Genomic DNA, 19138 nt, shown 5'->3' on the forward strand with positions numbered 1-19138 from the left:
GGAAGGCTGGTTGTCAACAAACAACTTCTCAATTTCAGAGCCAATTTCAACTTCACAACAAAGGATATTGGACTCCAGACAACGCAAGTTCAACTTCACGACGAAGGGACCGCTGCTTGTCAACAACAACTTCTCAATTTCAGAGCCAATTTCAACTTCACAACGAAGGATATTGGACTTCAGACAACGCAAGTTCAACTTCACGACGAAGGGACCGCTGCTTGTCAACAACAACTTCACAATCTCAGAGCCAATTTCAACTTCACAACGAAGGATATTGGACTCCAGACAACGCAAGTTCAACTTCACGACGAAGGGACCGCTGCTTGTCAACAACAACTTCCCAATCTCAGAGCCAATTTCAACTTCACAACGAAGGATATTGGACTCCAGACAACGCAAGTTCAACTCCACGACGAAGGGACCGCTGCTTGTCAACAAAATTTCATTCAGAGTCAATTTCAACTTCACAGCGAAGGATATTGGACTCGAGACAACACAAGTTCAACTTCACAACGAAGGGACGGCTGGTTGTCAACAAACAATTTCTCGGTTTCAGAGCTAATTTCAACTTCACGACGGAGGATATTGGACTCAGAACAATGCTACTTACTTGGATTTCAACTTCACGACGAAGGATATCCAACTCAAAGAAGGATTATCTGCCATCAAAATTGTCGAGTTCGACTCCATTCAGCTCGATGACACATCAATCACACTACTTTCCGGTTGCAGTCGAGGTTTTCAAGTCGAGAAGATGACCTGAGTTAGCCGTGCCTTAGTGACAAGCAACCATTTTCAAACAACATAGCTTAAGTCAAGAAAAAGCTATCCGATCCAAGGTCTTTAAACCGAGAAGAAGACCGAAGGGTAACGGGAAGCCACGTGCTGATTCAAATTCCGAACTACGGTTTCAATTTCATATCATTTCAAGATGAACTCGACTTCACGATGGAGGAGTCATCCGTAACTCAATTCGACAGGGAGTTATTGAAACATCAGAGTTAATTTTCAACTCCACTGAACGAAAAGTGTGTCTTTTAATCTTTGCCCTATCCTCGTTACACGACTATGGGCAAAGAGGGGCAGCTGTCAACACACATTTTCGTCCTACTAGGATTCAAACTCCTAAAAATAGGATAAAATTTTGCTAGGATTCAAACTCCTAAAAATAGGATAAAATTTTGCTAGGATTCAAACTCCTAAAAATAGGATAGAGTTCTACTAAGATTTAAATTCCTAAAGATAGGATCCACAAGCACTATAAATAGCCATTGTAACTCACCATTGTAAGACACGATTTACACACAAAACATAGAGGAAAGCACGGGAAAATACAAAGGCAAAACTATTGTAAAGGATTCGAAAAGGAAATAAAAGGTAACATTTTCTTTTTTCTTTCTTTTGCATGTGCACGTTATTTTTCTTGAGATTTGGTTCGAATAACCCAAAACGTGGGTTGCGCCGTTGACCAAAATGGGTGGGGTTTCGAAGTTTCGAACGTAGATCTACCCCGAGGCTTATTTTTAAAAACCGGTTTGATTTTCGGTTAAAGGAGGGGAAGAGCTTTTTAAAAATCTATATTAGTCCATTTATTTATTATATGGATATTTTATTCATTTATTTTTATTATTCATGTTATTATTATATGTATATATATATATATAAATTATTTCATTTATTTTTACTATATTATATATATATATATATATTTCTTTAATATTTACTTATAAGCCTAATATTACTATATATATTGTAATTATCTTTATCTAGTAGTATATTTTTTATACTTTTAATAGTTTATTATACCTATTATTAAATATATATATTCTTAATTATTTTATTTGATTATTTCTTTATTTATGTAATATATCTTATAACTTTATATATTTATATTATTTTTTATTATTTTCGTTTTTTTTATTCATTATTATTATATTATTATTATTTTTTTTAAAAACCTTGTGTCTTTATCATTATTATTATTAAACATTATATTATATACTACTAACCTAGAGGACCCATTTTTTTGGTCTTATTTCTTACTAAAGCCCCCCACTTTCGGTGAATTGGGAGGGTAGCTTTTCTATTTTTAAGTATTTGGTGTATATATAGCTTATTTATTTTATTAATACTTTGATATATATATATATATATATATATATATATATTTTCCTTTTTCAAATATTACTATATATAATTATTACTTTACTATTTTTTTCTTATCTTACTTATTTATTTTATTTTTCCCTTGTATCTTATTTGTTTTCTTTACCTTGTTTATCTAACACATTTCTCGATTTTTTTTAAAGGATATTTTCAAATCAATCAAGGGTAAGTAATTAAGATCGAAACTTTACCTTTTAATTTAACTTGTTATTTTTCTTAATTAAGACAACTGGAAATTACGTAGTACCGAAAGGGCGGTTCAAGGGTGCTAATCCTTCCTTGACCGTAACCGACTCCCGAGCCCGACATATTTCTGGTAAGACGCAGATCAGGTAAGAAATAGGGTATCCGATCAACCCATTTATTTTTAAATAAATGATCGGTGGCGACTCCAATCCACATTTTTCTAAGTCGAAGCCCAATTTCGGAGCCCAACTGAAAGACGGTTGCGACAATAAGTAATTTACAAACAATTTAATTTCTATTTTTTTATTTTTATTAAGTTATATAAATGGTCTAAATAAATAACAAACTGAACATATTAATATGTTTAACTTAGTTATTTTATTGATGATAAACTGATTATAATTGATTTAAAAAATATTTAATTTTATACTTATAAATATATTCATTCAAATCCGAAAAAGACGTAAAGTTATAATATTGTAAGAATGTGATAAGTGGTCAAATTAATCTTATAATTAATTTTTAATTCAATTGATGATACTAATTAAATAGAAAACTTAATAATAAAAGAATCGTTAAAAATTAAAAAAAAAGATCCAATCAAATAAATCATTCATTTTTTATTAAAATTCTTTTTTTTATTAATCAGATGTAAGTATAAAGTAATATCTATTTAACGATAACTCTCAACATTTTGTTGTTGTTGTTGTTGTCTCAACGTTTTGACATTGAATGCTCACACCTCGGTATCTATGATGCTCGAACCAAGGTCCTCAAAGAATAGCTACAATTCCTTTACTACGAAAGTCACTTAGTTTGTGAATTAATTAAATTTCGATTTCTAACAATTTGCATAATTTCACTTCTTATCTAATTATTTTTTTAATTTAATTAATCTATTCTATTTTTGTCACTTATCTATTTTTGTAATTATATTTTGGTCATTTAATTATTTTTTTTAAAAATCATATACATAATATTATGGTTTGATTCTATTTTAATCATTTATCATTAAAAAATTAATGAAACATTAATGGTAATGCTAATTTATTACTATAAAATAATATCACATCATTGAAAAAATAAAAAATTACCACAAATAATTATCTATTTCCTATCAACGAGTGATCAGAACAAAATTAAAACGTAAGAGTATATATGATCTTTGAAAATAATAATTAAGTGACTAAAATAAAACTGCAAGAATAGGCGAGTCACTAAATATCTAAATTTAATTTTGATTCTGTTTAGGTGAAAGAGGTAGGCACCTCGTTCTCCGTCACACTTTTTGAAAAGCAGATGTTGCTTACTTCTGAAGCTGAATACAAAGGTTTTGACTATGCAACTTTATGGACAGATTAACAAGGGAACATGTACTGATAATTTAGGGATGAAATTAAAATATTTTAAAGTATGAGACCAATTTAAAATAAGGATCATAGTATCGTAAACCCGAACAAAGAAACCAAAAAAAAAAGAGGACCAAATTAGTCTTCTGCCTCGTATCGGAATTAGATTTGCTTCTAAAAGCCTCAATGTAAGCATCCTCGAGAAAATAAAGGGAAGAAGAGAAAAAATCCCACATGCTAAAACAACAAACGTAAGCGTCTATTTTCCTGGCCTAATTCTCGAAACTCACAATTTCCAAATGCCTTGGCAAGTGTTACAGTACTCCGTCGTCTACTTCTTCTTTGATTTGGAAGACGATTGAGTGAAAGCGGTTCCCTGAAAATTGGCACCCGAAACACGAAAAATGAAATTATCTGCGACAGTTCTATGCATATCGTTAAAGTATAATGAAGTCTCTGGTGAGGGATGAAAGGAATGAAAAGAAAAGTGAAGCTAACTAAAATTGAAATAATGGGAAGTGATGATACATAAGCCAAGTCATAACCTGAAGCCATTCCTCCATCGAGGCATCGGCACTCCTAGTCCCGACTTCCACCTTCGGAGCCCTCTTAGTTTTCTATCAAAATAAAGAAGCCACACATTAGCTTTATTCCACAAAGAAACATAAGATAACAAGTATATATAAATACAAGCTCTCTTTAATGTAAGAACAAAACATCGCTTGAGACTATATTGTTGAACATAATTACTGCAGTAAATTAATATATAACCGAAGCTAGCACCACTAGAATACCTTGGTGATGCGCTGAAATTGACCGTGAAGCCACAAACCAAGGAGAACCAGTAGTGCGATCCCAAGGGTAACAAGAAAAACGGACTCGACGCTGAGGAAACCACCAGCTTCAGCAACTTCAATGGTACCATTAAAGAATGTACTTTGGAATGGCTGCTGGTCGATTTCATAGATAACGGTACCCACAAGATCGAAAGTTCCAGGCTGCATCAAAATTCTAAACGTGTAAGCTTCATTGTAAGACTGCTTCTCATGGAAAGAATTTAAATACAGTTTTAGGGCATAAAACTCCCAGTGTAATCAATTACCTGTAGGTACTTGCTAACAGCAAATATGTAAGGGAAAGAAGCTTGCACTGAAGGGGGTACAGTTGCATTGTTGAAGGTCTACATTAAAAAGACATATTCAGTTACAGAATCTACTAGGAAACGTTGCAAGGCAGCTTTCAAGGAACAACACGTGACCTAAAACTCCAAAATGATAAGGTGCATGATCAACTTTGTACCAGAAGAGAACCTTAAAATCTTTTTCAAATAAAGCAGGCAATATTTGATAATAAAGTACCGAAAAGAAAACACACTTACATCACAGAATAATCAAAAGCACCTGCACACATAATAATTGCATAATGACCAATTAAAGCACGGAGGCCTAAATTGTATATACATGGCACATGCTCAATCTCATACATCTGAGAATCATTGTAAGGTATACACTTATAAGCTAATGTTTCTTAAATTGTGATACGAATGCTCAATGCAAGTTCAACATCCATCCATAATATTAGAGAACACTAGCTAAAATAACTCACTCCACTATAATTGTTATAGCTGATTAGAGTGGGGTTATGCAGTTGCAAGTGAAACACAAACTAAAAATTCACAATGCATAGAACTCATATCATTGATCATATGTTACACAAAGGATTTTAAAAGCATCAAATAAGATGCCATATGAACAAGAGAACATGCATGGCAAATATGAACATGATCTAGAAGATCAAACTCAATGAATGCTTAATTGTATTTATAAATAGACTAACCGAATGCTTAATTTTATTTATAAAACTAAAGGTCAAGTTACCCAATTATGCAAAGTTTTCAAGTTAGGAAATAAATCAAATAATATAGATTAATCAAAATGAAAACTGAACTAAGTGATGAATCACAAGTATTTGAATATGTTAAGCAGAACAATATAAATAAACTCTATGATTACCTGTACTGTAAGATTTTGAACAAGCATACGATGATCAAAAGAGAAATGAACACTGGCTTTGATAGCAATGACATTCACATGTGACTCCCCTGCAATTTAAACAAGTAAGCTAAGAGGAAGGAAACCTCAAATGGCTAATAGATAAGACTAAGCATTTAAGCATAGTAAACTAAGAAAAAATACATGTTATTATTTCAATACTGTGATATCAAATTTCATTGTAAAATGTATCAGTAAGGTAGTGAAGATATATTCATTACCAACATTTTCCATCCCCACGAGGAGCTCAGTCTCTTCACCAGCCAGAACCACTGTCCAAGGTTTTCCAACAAAAATACAGTTCAGCCTCAAAATCATATAATGTAAAATCCGGATGCAGTATCAAAAGGTTCTTACATTTGGCGCTGTTTTTGGGGAAAACACAGACAGTTTCAACTCCTGGAGCTGGACCAAAATTGGAATCACCAAAATCCTGAACATCCTCACCAACAATCCCGAGATCAACTCCTTCAACAGCTTCTCCAGCATCTGCCTCTGCTTCTGATTGACACCTAGCAACTATCACAGAAAAGAAAATTCATGTCAAGCCATAATTTCAAAACAAATTTGATGATTTATTTATGTAATAATCAATGAAAAGGTTAAAAAAAAGTAAACAAAAATTAATGCAACAAGAAAATACTACATGAGAAAAATATATGCTTCAAGAATGTTATTGAAAAGGACACCAAACCCCCCAAAGTACTCTTTCCTTTGCCTTTTCTTAGAGAAAACCTAAACTGTGCTTCTAAAAGCCACTATAAGTAACAATACGAACAATTATCGAGAAGATTCCTAAGCTTCTTTATGAACAAAACACAGAAAGGAAAAGAATCAAAGTTTCACAACCATGCAAAGCAACGGTGAGCTTGAAAACAAAGAATTCACTCCAAATTTCTCACTGTTAAATCATAAATCTAGAGAAACAAACCAATCTCACTTGGATGTAAAAACATATAGCAAAATAAATCGAAATGAATCTAATTTGAACAGATCAGAGTAAGCAACTAAGCGTGAAAACAGGAAATCCAAAAGCAACACCGAAAACTCAGCAAAAAGAAATGAATTCGGAACGCATAGATATATCCAATTACAGATCTTAAATATAAAGAAGCTAATCAATGTAGATCAAGCAAAAACATAATATAAATTTACAAACCTTGGAGCAAAGGAGAAGCGAGGAGGAGGAGAGCAAAGAAGAAAGCGCTGATGTTTTTCATCGCCATTTCACAGATTTTTTTATTTTTTTTGCCCTTTTGTTCGTCAAATCAAAGGAAAAAATCAGTGTGGGAAATTTATAGTCGACAAAAACGAGGGCCGGCGGGTTACGATCCAACGGTTGCGAATAACAGAGAACTCAGGCGAACGAACATATATCGTTGGATCTTATGGTTGATGGAGTGTTTAAAATAAGGGTAAACTACACGGGTGACCACTCAATCATGGTTGAAAATCATTTTGACCACTGATATTTTAGTTTGATCAAACAGACCACCTAACTATTTAAATTGTTCGATCAAGCCACCGATCGTTAACTTTTAATGGTGGAGGTGACATGACAGTTAAAATTTAACCGAGAGAATGACTCCTCAGTTAGCTTTTTGGTATAATTATATATTTGGTCATTGTTATTTACCCAAGATGTCTATAAAGCCCCGAATCCCGAGTTAGTAGTTCGGGTCAACCTGAAACCTAAAGTTGAGCCCATTTGGACCTTATAAAATAGTTGGACCTAATTTAGTGTTTTTAGGCTTGAGTTAGGCCTAAGAGTTAGCTGGTAAAAGATGAATGTCTTATGAATTAGAAAATAAAGGGACTAAAAATGTAATTTACCTAATTCTTAATTCAAAAGATGAAAACTCACCTATTTTATGAGATATACGGGAACAACTCACCATTTTTCTCACCAAACACTCATCTTCTTCTTTCATCTTTTCTATTTTCTTCTCACATCTTCAAGTTGAAGGATTTAGGACTTCAAGTTTAGTTTGGGTCAAGCAAAGGTAAGATTATTAACCCTTACCCTTCAAGCTTTATTTCAAGCTCCATTTCACTAGTTTTTATCCATAGAGAAAAAATAGGTTTTTTAGAGGGTTGTGAGAATCTATGGATTCTAGCTATGTTTTGGATTATAAGGAGTTATTTAGAATGTATTCAACCTATAGATGGATTAGTAATCCATTTTCTTACCTTGTTTAGTGAAGGAAGTGAGAGATAGTTCCAAATCAAAAGGCAAAGAAAAGTTAAGCATGGGTTGAGTTGAGTAGAGTTCTAGCCACCAAAGAAGCAAGGTAACACCTTTACAACTCTTCTATACTCTTTGTGAGTCATTAGAAGTTCAAAATAGTTTAAATGGTTGAGTTGTGCATGATAAACATTTTCATCGCGAAATTCTTGTTTTAGAGTTATAAATGTGTTTAAAGTCTCTATTATGAACCTTGTTGATTCATTAAAACTTTAAGCATTTTTGGGACCTCACTAAGGTTTTTGGGTTTGAAATATAACATTTTTAGTATGTGTCTGATGACGTCAGCATGTAGATTATCGATACTATTGGGATAGTATCTATAATTGTTCTTCATTTTGGGCAAATTCGCGTATTTCTTGTCAAAAGTATTGATACTCTTTCTAGAGTATCGAAACTTTGGGTCATAGTTTCAAAACTTCCATAAAGTTTCGAAACTTGACACAACAAAATGCTTAAAAGTATCGATACTTATATAAAGTATCGAAACTTTTGCAGGAGTATCGATACTTTCAGTCTGTTTTTGGGCAAAAATGTCAGTTTTTAAGGGAATTAGATTCGAGGTACCCAACACTTCATTTTATAATCAAAAAAAATTGCAAGTGATAATATTAATGATATTAATTACACTTAGAAACAAGATTTATTAGGATGACATAAAAATAGCCTTTGATGATACTTGGGAAACGACTAGGACACCCGAGTTCCTTTAGAAAATGTTAGCGTTATTGAAAGTATAGATTCAGTCCGGATATATCCAGGGTAGACTAGAGGGGTGTGTGAGCTCCGAGATGCAGAACTCTCAGTTGCACCATGATGTCTACCATAACATAGAGGGTGAGTATTAGAGAATACTCACTAAAATAGTTTTAAAGCAGACTAGCTTGGGCACAAGGTCCAACACTTAAGTAGTGGGCTAGTAGAACAAATAGCAGTAGACTTGATAGCTTGAGCATGTCATGAACACTTTTAGTATGACTTAGTTGTTAGTGTGGCACTAGGCTAGTTAGCTCAGCGTTTGGAATTTGTTTCCTTACGCAGGTTAGACGAGAAGTAGTCTGAGGACTTTTTGGGACCAACAGTGATCCAAACTCAATTAGTGCAGAGGACGTCAAGGTCATCTTTATAAAGGGCATGTATACCTGTGAACCCTTTGTATAATTTTGTATGGGTCGTTTTCTAGCAATGATCTGTATAATTTGAAATAATATTTTTGGGAGCTCTTGATGTAAACTGTTAGGTGACTGTTAATGTGCATGTGCGCATATGAAGGCAGTTAGTTTGTTAGGCCAAGGTTGTTAGTCTGTTAGTTGGTTAATAGAACTGATGAGAGCCTAACTTTCTGTATAAATACAATGTACCAGCAGATATGCAAAAGTAAGTCATTTTTACCTGTGTATATTCTTGTTTACACTCACTTTCCAATATGGTATCTTTCGCCGAGCTTCCTGGGGATTATTGGTAAGCTTTCGCTGCTGCGTGCTCTCGTCGATAGCCATGGAGTCGTCCAAGAGTTTTGCACACAAGAAAGTAAGTATCATTCTCGATGAAATGAATTTTCTACTGTGGAAACAGCAGATTTTACTCACGGTTAGAAGCCACCGTCTCGAACGGTTATTGACCGGTGCCTTGAAACCGCCACCGGAGACGGTTCTTGACAACAATGGCGAACCGATCGTCAATGATGCCTTTGAAGAATTCGTGGCACAAGACAGTGCGTTGGCATCGTGGTTTCTTTCCACCATCAGTCCTCACCTTCTACAACAATTCGTTGGAGCAGATTCAGCTGCCACAGTGTGGAGCACGGTACCAACAGTTGTTTGCCAGCAGATCTACTACTGCTGCCATGGGATTGCACTGTAAGTTGCAATCGTTAAAGAAAGGGAATAATACTATGAGGACATATCTTACCAGAGTTAAGGAGGTATGTGACGCACTTGCCTCTTGTGGAAGTGCTGTATCACAGGTTGGTCACATAGCTAGTGTGCTGAAAGGATTACCCAGGGAATACCAACCATTCATGGCGGTTATCACTACATTGAAAGAAACTCTCTCACTGGAGGATCTTCATACAATGCTTCTTGATGCAGAAGCTCAACTAGCTGGTTTTGATGAGTCTTTGGACTCATTACCTATGAGTGCCAATGTTGCTCAACATGAGGTGAAATTCTCTAATGACAATCGTGGTTCTAGGCCCTATCGAACGTCTTCAGGAAATCAGTCTGCTGGTCGTGGCCGAGGAAGGACCAGAGTGCAATGCCAGTTGTGCGGCAAGCTGGGTCATCTCGTTGATCGCTGTTGGCATCGGTTCGATGAAGATTTCATGTGCGTTACTACTAAGTCTCGACCTCACAAAAGTCAACCTGCCCATGCCCATTACTCAGCTGCTGAAACGTCCAGTTCGGGGTGTGACCACTGCAATGGTCGGTCTCAAACAAGAGCATGAATGCCACAGGCCAATGTGGCTTCTAAACCAGCCGATCTCTGGGTAGTGGACTCGGGTGCGACTCACCACGTTACCCCTGATATTAACAATGTTCCTAACTCCATGAGTTTAGAGGCCAGGTAAATTAACTGTGGGAAATGGGGTTTCCCTTGACATTCATAATATTGGTAATTCGGTTATGGACTCTTCAGAGCGTTATTTTGAATGACTTATTGCATGTACCCCGTATAACACAAAATTTACTTTCGGTCTCCAAGCTTGCTAGGGATAATGCAGTTTTGTTGAGTTTCATGCTGGCAAGTGTCTTGTGCGAGATGAATCAACTAGAGATGTTCTGCTGCAAGGTGAAGAAAAAGATGGTCTGTACACCTTTGCCTTTGGTTGCTCACGTAGATTAGAATCAAGTGTTGCTGCTCATGTCGTGACTGCGGATGTTACTCGAGCACAGTCTGAACTATGGCACCGACGCCTAGGACATCCAGCGCAATATGCTTTAGATAAAGTAGCTAAAGAAGTCAATGTAAAGCTTGATTCCGAGGTTAATAAAACATGTGTGGCTTGCCTTATGGGCAAGAGTCACAAGCTTCCTTTTGATCCTTCTAAAACTCTGTATAAAGATCCTTTTGAGCTTATTTTCTCATACTTATGGGGACCCCCACACGTCGCATCTAACGGATTTCGATACTACATTTCGTTTGTTGATGCGTATACTCGGTTTACATGGGTATACTTTCTAAAAGACAAGGCTCAAGCCTTATCTGCTTTTCAGCTTTTTTACAAGCTTGTATTGAATCAGTTTGGTGTATCGATTAAGGCAATACAAACAGACTGGGGAGGAGAATATCATCCCTTCTCCATGATGCTAACTCAAGCAGGCATAATACATCGACTATCCTGCCCTCATACTTCGGAGCAGAACGGCATTGTCGAGCGCAAGCATCGTCACATAGTCGAGCTTGGACTGGTCTTGCTGGCTCAGGCATACTTACCTATTCAATACTGGTCGTATGCTATGACAGCAGCTGTGCATCTCATTAATCGGCTACCAACCAAGGTGCTTGATGGGCTATCACCTTTTGAAAAGTTGTTCAGCAAGAAACCTGAATATACTACTCTAAAAGTCTTCGGGTGCCAGTGCTTTCCTTACCTAAGGCCATTTCAAAACTATAAGTTGTCTTTTCGTTCTCAACCTTGCACGTACTTGGGATTCAGCCCCCGGCATAAGGGTTACCAATGTCTTGCAGCTGATGGAAGGGTTTATATTTCGCGATACGTGGTGTTTAATGAAATGGTGTTTCCTTTTGCAGGTAAAGAGGAAGTCAACTCCCAGCACAAAGCTACTGTCCTTCGGCCACAAAATATTCCGGTTGTTACCAATATGAAAAGGTGGCAAAATGTGGTTTGTACTACTCGGGATGGAGATGGTGTGGCTGAAGAAGTCATCTTAGACCAAGCACAACAAACTGAGGTTGTTGCTGAAACTACAACCCCGCTAGAATCAACCGATGAGGTTACTGGGTGGAAAAATGTGGCTTGTACTGCCCATGATAGAAATGGTGTGGCTGAAGAAGATGTTTTTAGACCAAGCACAACAAACCGAGGTCCTAATGTAGCTGACTCAGACGTACATACTAATGCAGGAGGAACTACACATCATAATGTCTCGAATGAGGCTGGTGATACAGATTTGGCGAGACGGAACTGTCATCCAATGCTCACTCGCAGTAAGTGCGGGGTGTTCAAACCCAAGTCCTATTCTGCTTATTTTGAAGACAATATACCTGTCTCAGTTCATGAGGCGCTACAATCTGTCAACTAGAGTGAGGCAGTTCGAGCCGAGATTGAGGCACTTCAGAGAAACAACACATGGTCGTTAGTGAAACTACCAGCAGGTCGTACACCTGTAGGCTGCAAATGGCTATTCAAGCTCAAACGGAACCCAGATGGCACCGTTCATCGTTATAAAGCCAGATTAGTTGCGAAAGGCTACTCCCAGGTGCCAGGATGTGATTTCACTGACACCTTTAGCCCAGTTGTGAAATTATCTACCTTCAATGTTGTGCTAACTCTGGCTGTGACAAACGGATGGGAATTGCGGCATGTGGACATCAACAACGCGTTCCTCAACGGGGACTTAGGAGAAGATGTCTTTATGAAACAACCACCAGGCTTCGAGCAAGTGGCTGCAGATGGTTCTCCTCTTGTTTGCAAGTTACAAAAGGCTCTTTATGGTCTTCGACAAGCACCACGAAACTGGCACACTAAGCTTAAAGCAAGTCTTGTGGAAATGGGATTTGTCTCGTCTCGTGCAGACTCTTCCTTGTTTGTCTGTAGGAATGGCAACGTTATCTATACTAGTATACGTTGATGATATTGTCATCACTGGACAATCTGCTGCTCAGATACGAGAGGTGGTGCAATCGCTCAGTAAAAATTTCTCGCTCAAGGACTTGGGCTTACTCAGCTATTTCTTAGGTATTGAGGTGCATCGATCACAAGACACTGTTATACTTAGCCAAAAGAAGTTCATACTAGAGCTGCTGGAAAAATCTGGTATGACAGGAGCTACTAGCTGTGGAACACCGATGATTTTGTCTTCCAAATTATCAGCTAATGAGGGGGAGTTGCTTTCTAATACAACCGAATATCGTAGTATAGTAGGCTCCTTGTTGTATGTATGTCACACGCGTCCAGACCTGGCGTATAGCGTTGGGAAAGTGGCACAATTCATGCACGCTCCGAGAGAAACTCACATGGTTGCTGTAAAAAGAATATTGCGATATCTGGTTGGAACAGTTAATTATGGATTAATGTTTCGACCAGGAGATGAGTGGCTGTCAGTTGCAGCCTTTGCTGATGCTGATTGGGGAGCAAGTGTCGATGACCGACGGTCGATTTCAGGCTATGATGTCTTTGCTGGGAAATGTCTTGTTTCCTGGAGCTCGAAGAAGCAGAAAACAGTGTCAAGATCGACAATGGAAGCCGAGTACAAGTGTGTAGCTGACACTGCAGCTGAGGTAACCTGGGTAGGTGCCTTGTTTAATGATCTCGGGCTACCGCAATGCCAGGAACCAGTGATCTGGTGCGACAATACAGGGGCTGTCGCGATGAGTGCAAACCCTGTCTACCACTCGCAATCTAAACACATTGACATGGATGTGCATTTTGTACGAGAAAAAGTTGCAGCCAGACAGTTGACAGTAAACTATATACCAGCTGCGCACCATGTTGCAGATGGTTTCACCAAGGCCTTGTCGAAGACTGCCTTTGAAGAGTTTAGGAAAAAATGTGTGTGTTGTTGTATAAGTAAAGTTGGTGAAAAAAAGGAGAAAAGGGAAAGAGTAGAGGGAATGTTAGGTGACTGTTAATGTGCATGTGCATATGAAGGCAGTTAGTTTGTTAGGCCAAGGTGTTAGTGTTAGTTGGTTAATAGAATGATGAGAGCCTAACTTTCTGTATAAATACAATGTACCAGCAGATATGCAAAAGTAAGTCATTTTTAACTGTGTATATTCTTGTTTACACTCACTTTCCAATATAAACCATTTTATTTAAATTGTGGTTGATTCATTTTAGTGTGATTGTTTACAATGGCCATTTTTAAAGCGGAAAAATTTAAAAGAATTTTGGTTAACCACTCTGGTGATTCTGTGTAGCATTCTGATCAGTCGACTGTGTGTCGTACTAGTTTAGGGTGTTACAATGTCAATTTGATCCTAATTTTAGTTAAATTCAATAAATTTAATCATCTAATTAAATTGCGACAAGTGTCAGTCTCTAATTGAAAGACTAAGTTTATTTTAATTTAATTTTAATTTAAAGATTTATTTTCCTCTAATCAGAGGGTGACACGTGTCACCCTATTGGAAGAAAATAAACCAATGGTTGATAAGAGGAATCAAACCCAATACCATTGGGTGGTATAGTAGCAACCAAACACTAAGCCAAAGAAGTAATTTAATAAATAATGGACAACAAATGTATCTATCTTGTATTATAGTATTTAAATTTTTTTTACTCAAAATTAATAATATTTTATATATTTTAAATATTTCATTTATTTTTGTTTTAACTTATTAAATATATTTTATTTTTTTAATATATACATATATATATATTTATCATAACTTAAAAATATATTATTTAAAATATTTAAAATGTAAAAATATTTTAAATATTTTTAAAATATATATAAAATATATTTTTATTTAAATGTAAACATATTTCAACAACTGGTGCACTGATAATTTTTGGGTTTTATCGCTCTGGAATCGATTAAGCGCATAAACAATCATAATTTAATGGAAAAAAAAAACGAGAGAAAGACACCGATTCAGTGACGAGATTTCCACTGCATCAAAGATCGCTAGAATTTAAGGAAATATAAAATTAATTAAAAGATCTTCAAATCCTCGACTCAATTAGGCATCGTTAAAGAAAGAAAACAAACCTGAAACTAAAAATTAAGAGAAGAATTTCGGAGGGTATGTGAAAGTGGTTCGCGTAGTGAAAGTCCCACTCTCTTATTTTAAAATATTTTTACATTCTAAATATTTTAAAAAATATTTTAACGAATTTCGGATACTGACACGTATCACAATTTAATTAGATGATTAAATTTATTGAATTTAACTAAAATTAAGATCAAATTGACATATTAGGTAAGTAACAATGATCAATATATAATTATACCAAAAAGCTAAATGAAGATTCATTCTCTCGGTTAAATTTTAACTGTGAAATCACCTCTACCGTTAAAAGTTAATGATAAGTGGTTTGATTGAACAATTAAATAGTTGAATAATCTATTTGATTAAACTAAAATATCAATAATCAAAATGATTTTTTGACCATAATTGAGTATCACCCGTCTAATTTACTTTTTTTTTAATTAATCACTGATATCAGATCTATTGACCGATTAATCTAAATCGGGTACTGCAGAGGCGAGGTTGACCCTCCAAACACAGTTTGCTCCATTTGAAAACGTCAGGATTCAAACCTCTAATGTTGCTTAAGGAACTTAATACCTCATCCGACTAGACCAATTCACTATCGGTAATTTACCTTTAAAATAATACACAAACCCACTACTGTTTGTTCATTACCTCTAATGTTTTTGCTCTACTGAGTTTGCTGAGTTTCCATATAAAGGAATATTGTTGTTTTTTTTATTGGGAGCAATTACATCAAGAGTTTACACGAGTGTAAGGCGGGCCGGAGTCTCTAGAAAGAATTGAAATCAGCTGATCCAGGAGAGAGTCGGGATCGACAGTTGCAGCGGAGGATTGAACATCTGCTTTTGCTAAAAAATCAGTAGCTATGGCGATATATTTTCTGGAAAAGAACAATCCAAGCATGATCAAGAAGGCGAGCGATGGCTCGAACGGCAGCAAACGGGCTTAAGGCTGACGGCGGTGAAAGAAGATTGATAACATCTCCACAATCGCTTTGAACAATTAGCCTCTCGAAACCATATTGGCATACTAAACGGAGTCCTTCATAAATACTCCGTAAGTCTGATTCAAGAATTGTTGAAGTCCCCATCGATTTATGAAAGACTCCTAAGCAATTTCCCAGATGATCCCTGAAGATACCTCCAGTCGAGCTTGCTCCAGTGTGTGCGACACAGCACCCCCATCACCATTTAACATAAACAGGAACCTGCGGACCATGCAAACCCCGAATGGGCATACAATCAATGTAGAGCCCGTTCCAAGTTAAACTAACATGGAGAGCAGTTTCCGGACGGGGGATTACATCTTGGAAAATAAAGAGATTTCGCGCTTTCCGAGGCTGCCAGATCAAGGAAGCGAAGAGAATGTCCCAAGGGCCATTGAATTCGACGCAATGAACAGTATAAGTGCGATTTACAAGGAGCCAATCCTCGTGGTCATATTGTTGTTATTGAGTCTTGCTTTCATAACATAATAATATGTTGAATCTTAGAGGATATTTTGTACAGTAAAATAGCTTAGAATAATGTTTAATGTAGGTCTCAAATTAATTCATCCCGAAATTCGGAAGTTAATTGAGCATATTTTATATGTTAGTTCATTATATGATATGTTAAAACTTACAAATAGTATTTGTAAAAAAAATTACAAATAATTTTTGGGTATAATTATCGGTATTTGATACATTAATTGATTAATTCGGATTGAATACTATAGAAACAAGGGAGATTCTCCCAATTCAATTGCTCCATTCATAAACGTTATGATATATTTTAATTTCTGTAATATGAGTAGATGTATATATAGTTGATTCAAATGATTTATGAAGTTTCTTAATTATGTTCGAAGTTTGTGCAAGTATTGATGATATGAATGTATAAAATAAAAACATGTTTAGTATATGCACATGCATAACATAACAATGTATGACATATATAGTAATAATTGATATGCATATGAAACAAAAAAAAATTATCTTTGTTAATTCAACTATATAAATATACTTAATTTATCTTTATGTATATATGTTAATTTGATTATAGGCATATGATTAATATATTACATATTTCAAACACTCTCGATATAGGACTATGTGTGTGAGCCTAATAATATGATTGAAAAATGAATTATATACTAAAGTGATTATATACACGTGTTTGACATCCTCTATATGATTAAATAAATAAGATATGATTAAATTATAAATATAAAAAAATTAAGATGATTTGATTATAAGAATGATAGAGTATATTTATTTTTTTCTTTTTACCTAAATGATATGAATACAGTCTTATGAAAAATATTAAATACATAAAGTATTTAAAAAATAAAAAAATGTCGTTATATTTTCGGCTAAAATTATATTTAATAGATAATAGAAACTTAATTTTTTTGGAACAAAAACCATGAATGTGCGGGGAAATTATACCATACGGTAACCTTAATATACAGTTAAGGAAAGATGTTACTGGTTTTGTTATTATTTTATTAATAAAATTGGTAAAAAATTACCTAAAACATTATTATTTCTACCTAAAACATTAATGTTTTTTAACGTTTCCGGTAAAGTGTCCAATAATAACAAAACTGATAGAAAAAATATCAAAACCGGTAGAGCTTTACCGGATATGCTAACAAAATCAGTAAAACACCCAATAATAACAAAACCGGTATAAATAATAATGTTTTCGATAATTTTTATCGGTTTTATAAAAAAATATAATAAAATTAATAGCGCATTTCCTTAACTGTATATTAAGACTGCCACAGTAAGAATTTTTCGAATGTGCCTCGTTAAAAATATTTTCAAAAAAAAAAAAGAGAAAAGAGGGTCCAATCACCATAAATCAAATATCAAGTACTTCATTTTGAATGTTACATCAATTAATTGGACTCTTAAAATTGATAGCTATTTATTATTTGATTCTATTTGATATGATATCATTGTTCATGTAATGGAAGACCTTTTTTTACAAAGATCTTCAAAATTTGAGGATGTTTAAGGAAAGACAACATAATATAATTTTAAGGAAAGATGTTATCGAAAATATTAATATTTTTTAATATTTTCGGTAAAACGTTACTTAAAATATTTTTTCTATCGAAAATATTAATATTGAGCGTACCTAAAATAATATTTTTTCTACCGAAAATTAAGTAACGAAATTAACATTTCTGATATAAAAATTAACATTCTAAATAGTATTATACTGAAAATGTTAAAAAATATTAACATTTCCACTAACATATACATCAGAATTACCCTCAAAAGTTTGGAAATATATTTAAAAAATATAATCCAAAGGCACAAGTATAAAAAGCAGGCATGGACCTTGGTGTCTGTTACGCCACTGCAGAAGATTTCTTCTGAAATCTCCGTCGCTGAGTTTTCAATATAACAAAAAGCGAAGCCATGGCGCCGCCTCCTGGACCTTACTCCGGCACCAACACTCTTGCACTCGTAATTTATTCTCCCTCCTTTTCCTTTTTGGTCTCTAATCGAATTCTACAGGGGATAAAAAGAATAAAATTTAAATAAATAATAGATCTCATTTTCCTTCATCCCCAATAAATAATCTAAATCAGATTTATTTATTTATTTTTATAGGTGGCTCATGCATCTGCTTTCTCTTTTGGACTTGTTTACGGGACCATCAAGCTCAAGTGCCTCAAGGTACATCCATTTACTGTTTACCTACTTTTCGTGGATTCAGAATATAGATAATATTCTTTTGCCTTTTGCTGATAACAAATTGAATTCATCTATCTTTATCCGAATCTGCTTTGATTTTGCAGTTAACAGATTTGGATTTAAAAAATTGGACGTACTAATTGCTTATTTTTAGTGGATTTGGTTATCCAATGAATAATTAGATTAATTCAGGCTCGGATTTGGATAGTAATACTCGAATAATGCGAAAAAGAAACGGATTCAGATCTCATAGAAATTGCAGATATTCTACTGCTGCCATCATTGGATACTATTACAATGATAACTCATGCTATGATGCCTGGGGAAGCTTATCGAGCGATTCGAAGACGAGTTGAGCAGAGCACGACTCGTGCTCTTTAAAAAATTTTGTTGCTCGACTCAACTCGTTGTTCGACTCAACTCGTTGTTCGTTAAGGTCGATACTCATTGCTTGCCTTGTTTCTCGTTAAGTTCACTTAAATTTTACCTTATTTTTTTAACTATAGGTAAAATCTATTAACACTGTATAGAGCTTAATATAAAC

The 19138-nt window shown here is 34.9% G+C and overlaps 1 protein-coding gene across 1 annotated transcript; it reads right to left on the reverse strand.

Moving 5' to 3' along the window:
- Positions 1-3837: 3837 nt before the first annotated feature.
- On the reverse strand, positions 3838-7069 carry LOC120142922 (translocon-associated protein subunit alpha-like). The gene is made up of 8 exons (XM_039157386.1): positions 6915-7069; positions 6113-6274; positions 5977-6027; positions 5717-5805; positions 4807-4884; positions 4499-4702; positions 4250-4321; positions 3838-4080 (listed from the first exon to the last, which is right to left on the reverse strand). Exons 1-8 carry the CDS (start codon positions 6979-6981, stop codon positions 4036-4038), a joined length of 768 nt encoding a protein of 255 aa, XP_039013317.1. The 5' UTR covers positions 6982-7069; the 3' UTR covers positions 3838-4035.
- Positions 7070-19138: the final 12069 nt, after the last annotated feature.

This window comes from Hibiscus syriacus, unplaced genomic scaffold (assembly GCF_006381635.1).
Source record: "Hibiscus syriacus cultivar Baekdansim isolate YM2019G1 unplaced genomic scaffold, ASM638163v2 tig00110831_pilon, whole genome shotgun sequence".
Classification (NCBI taxonomy): domain Eukaryota; kingdom Viridiplantae; phylum Streptophyta; class Magnoliopsida; order Malvales; family Malvaceae; genus Hibiscus; species Hibiscus syriacus.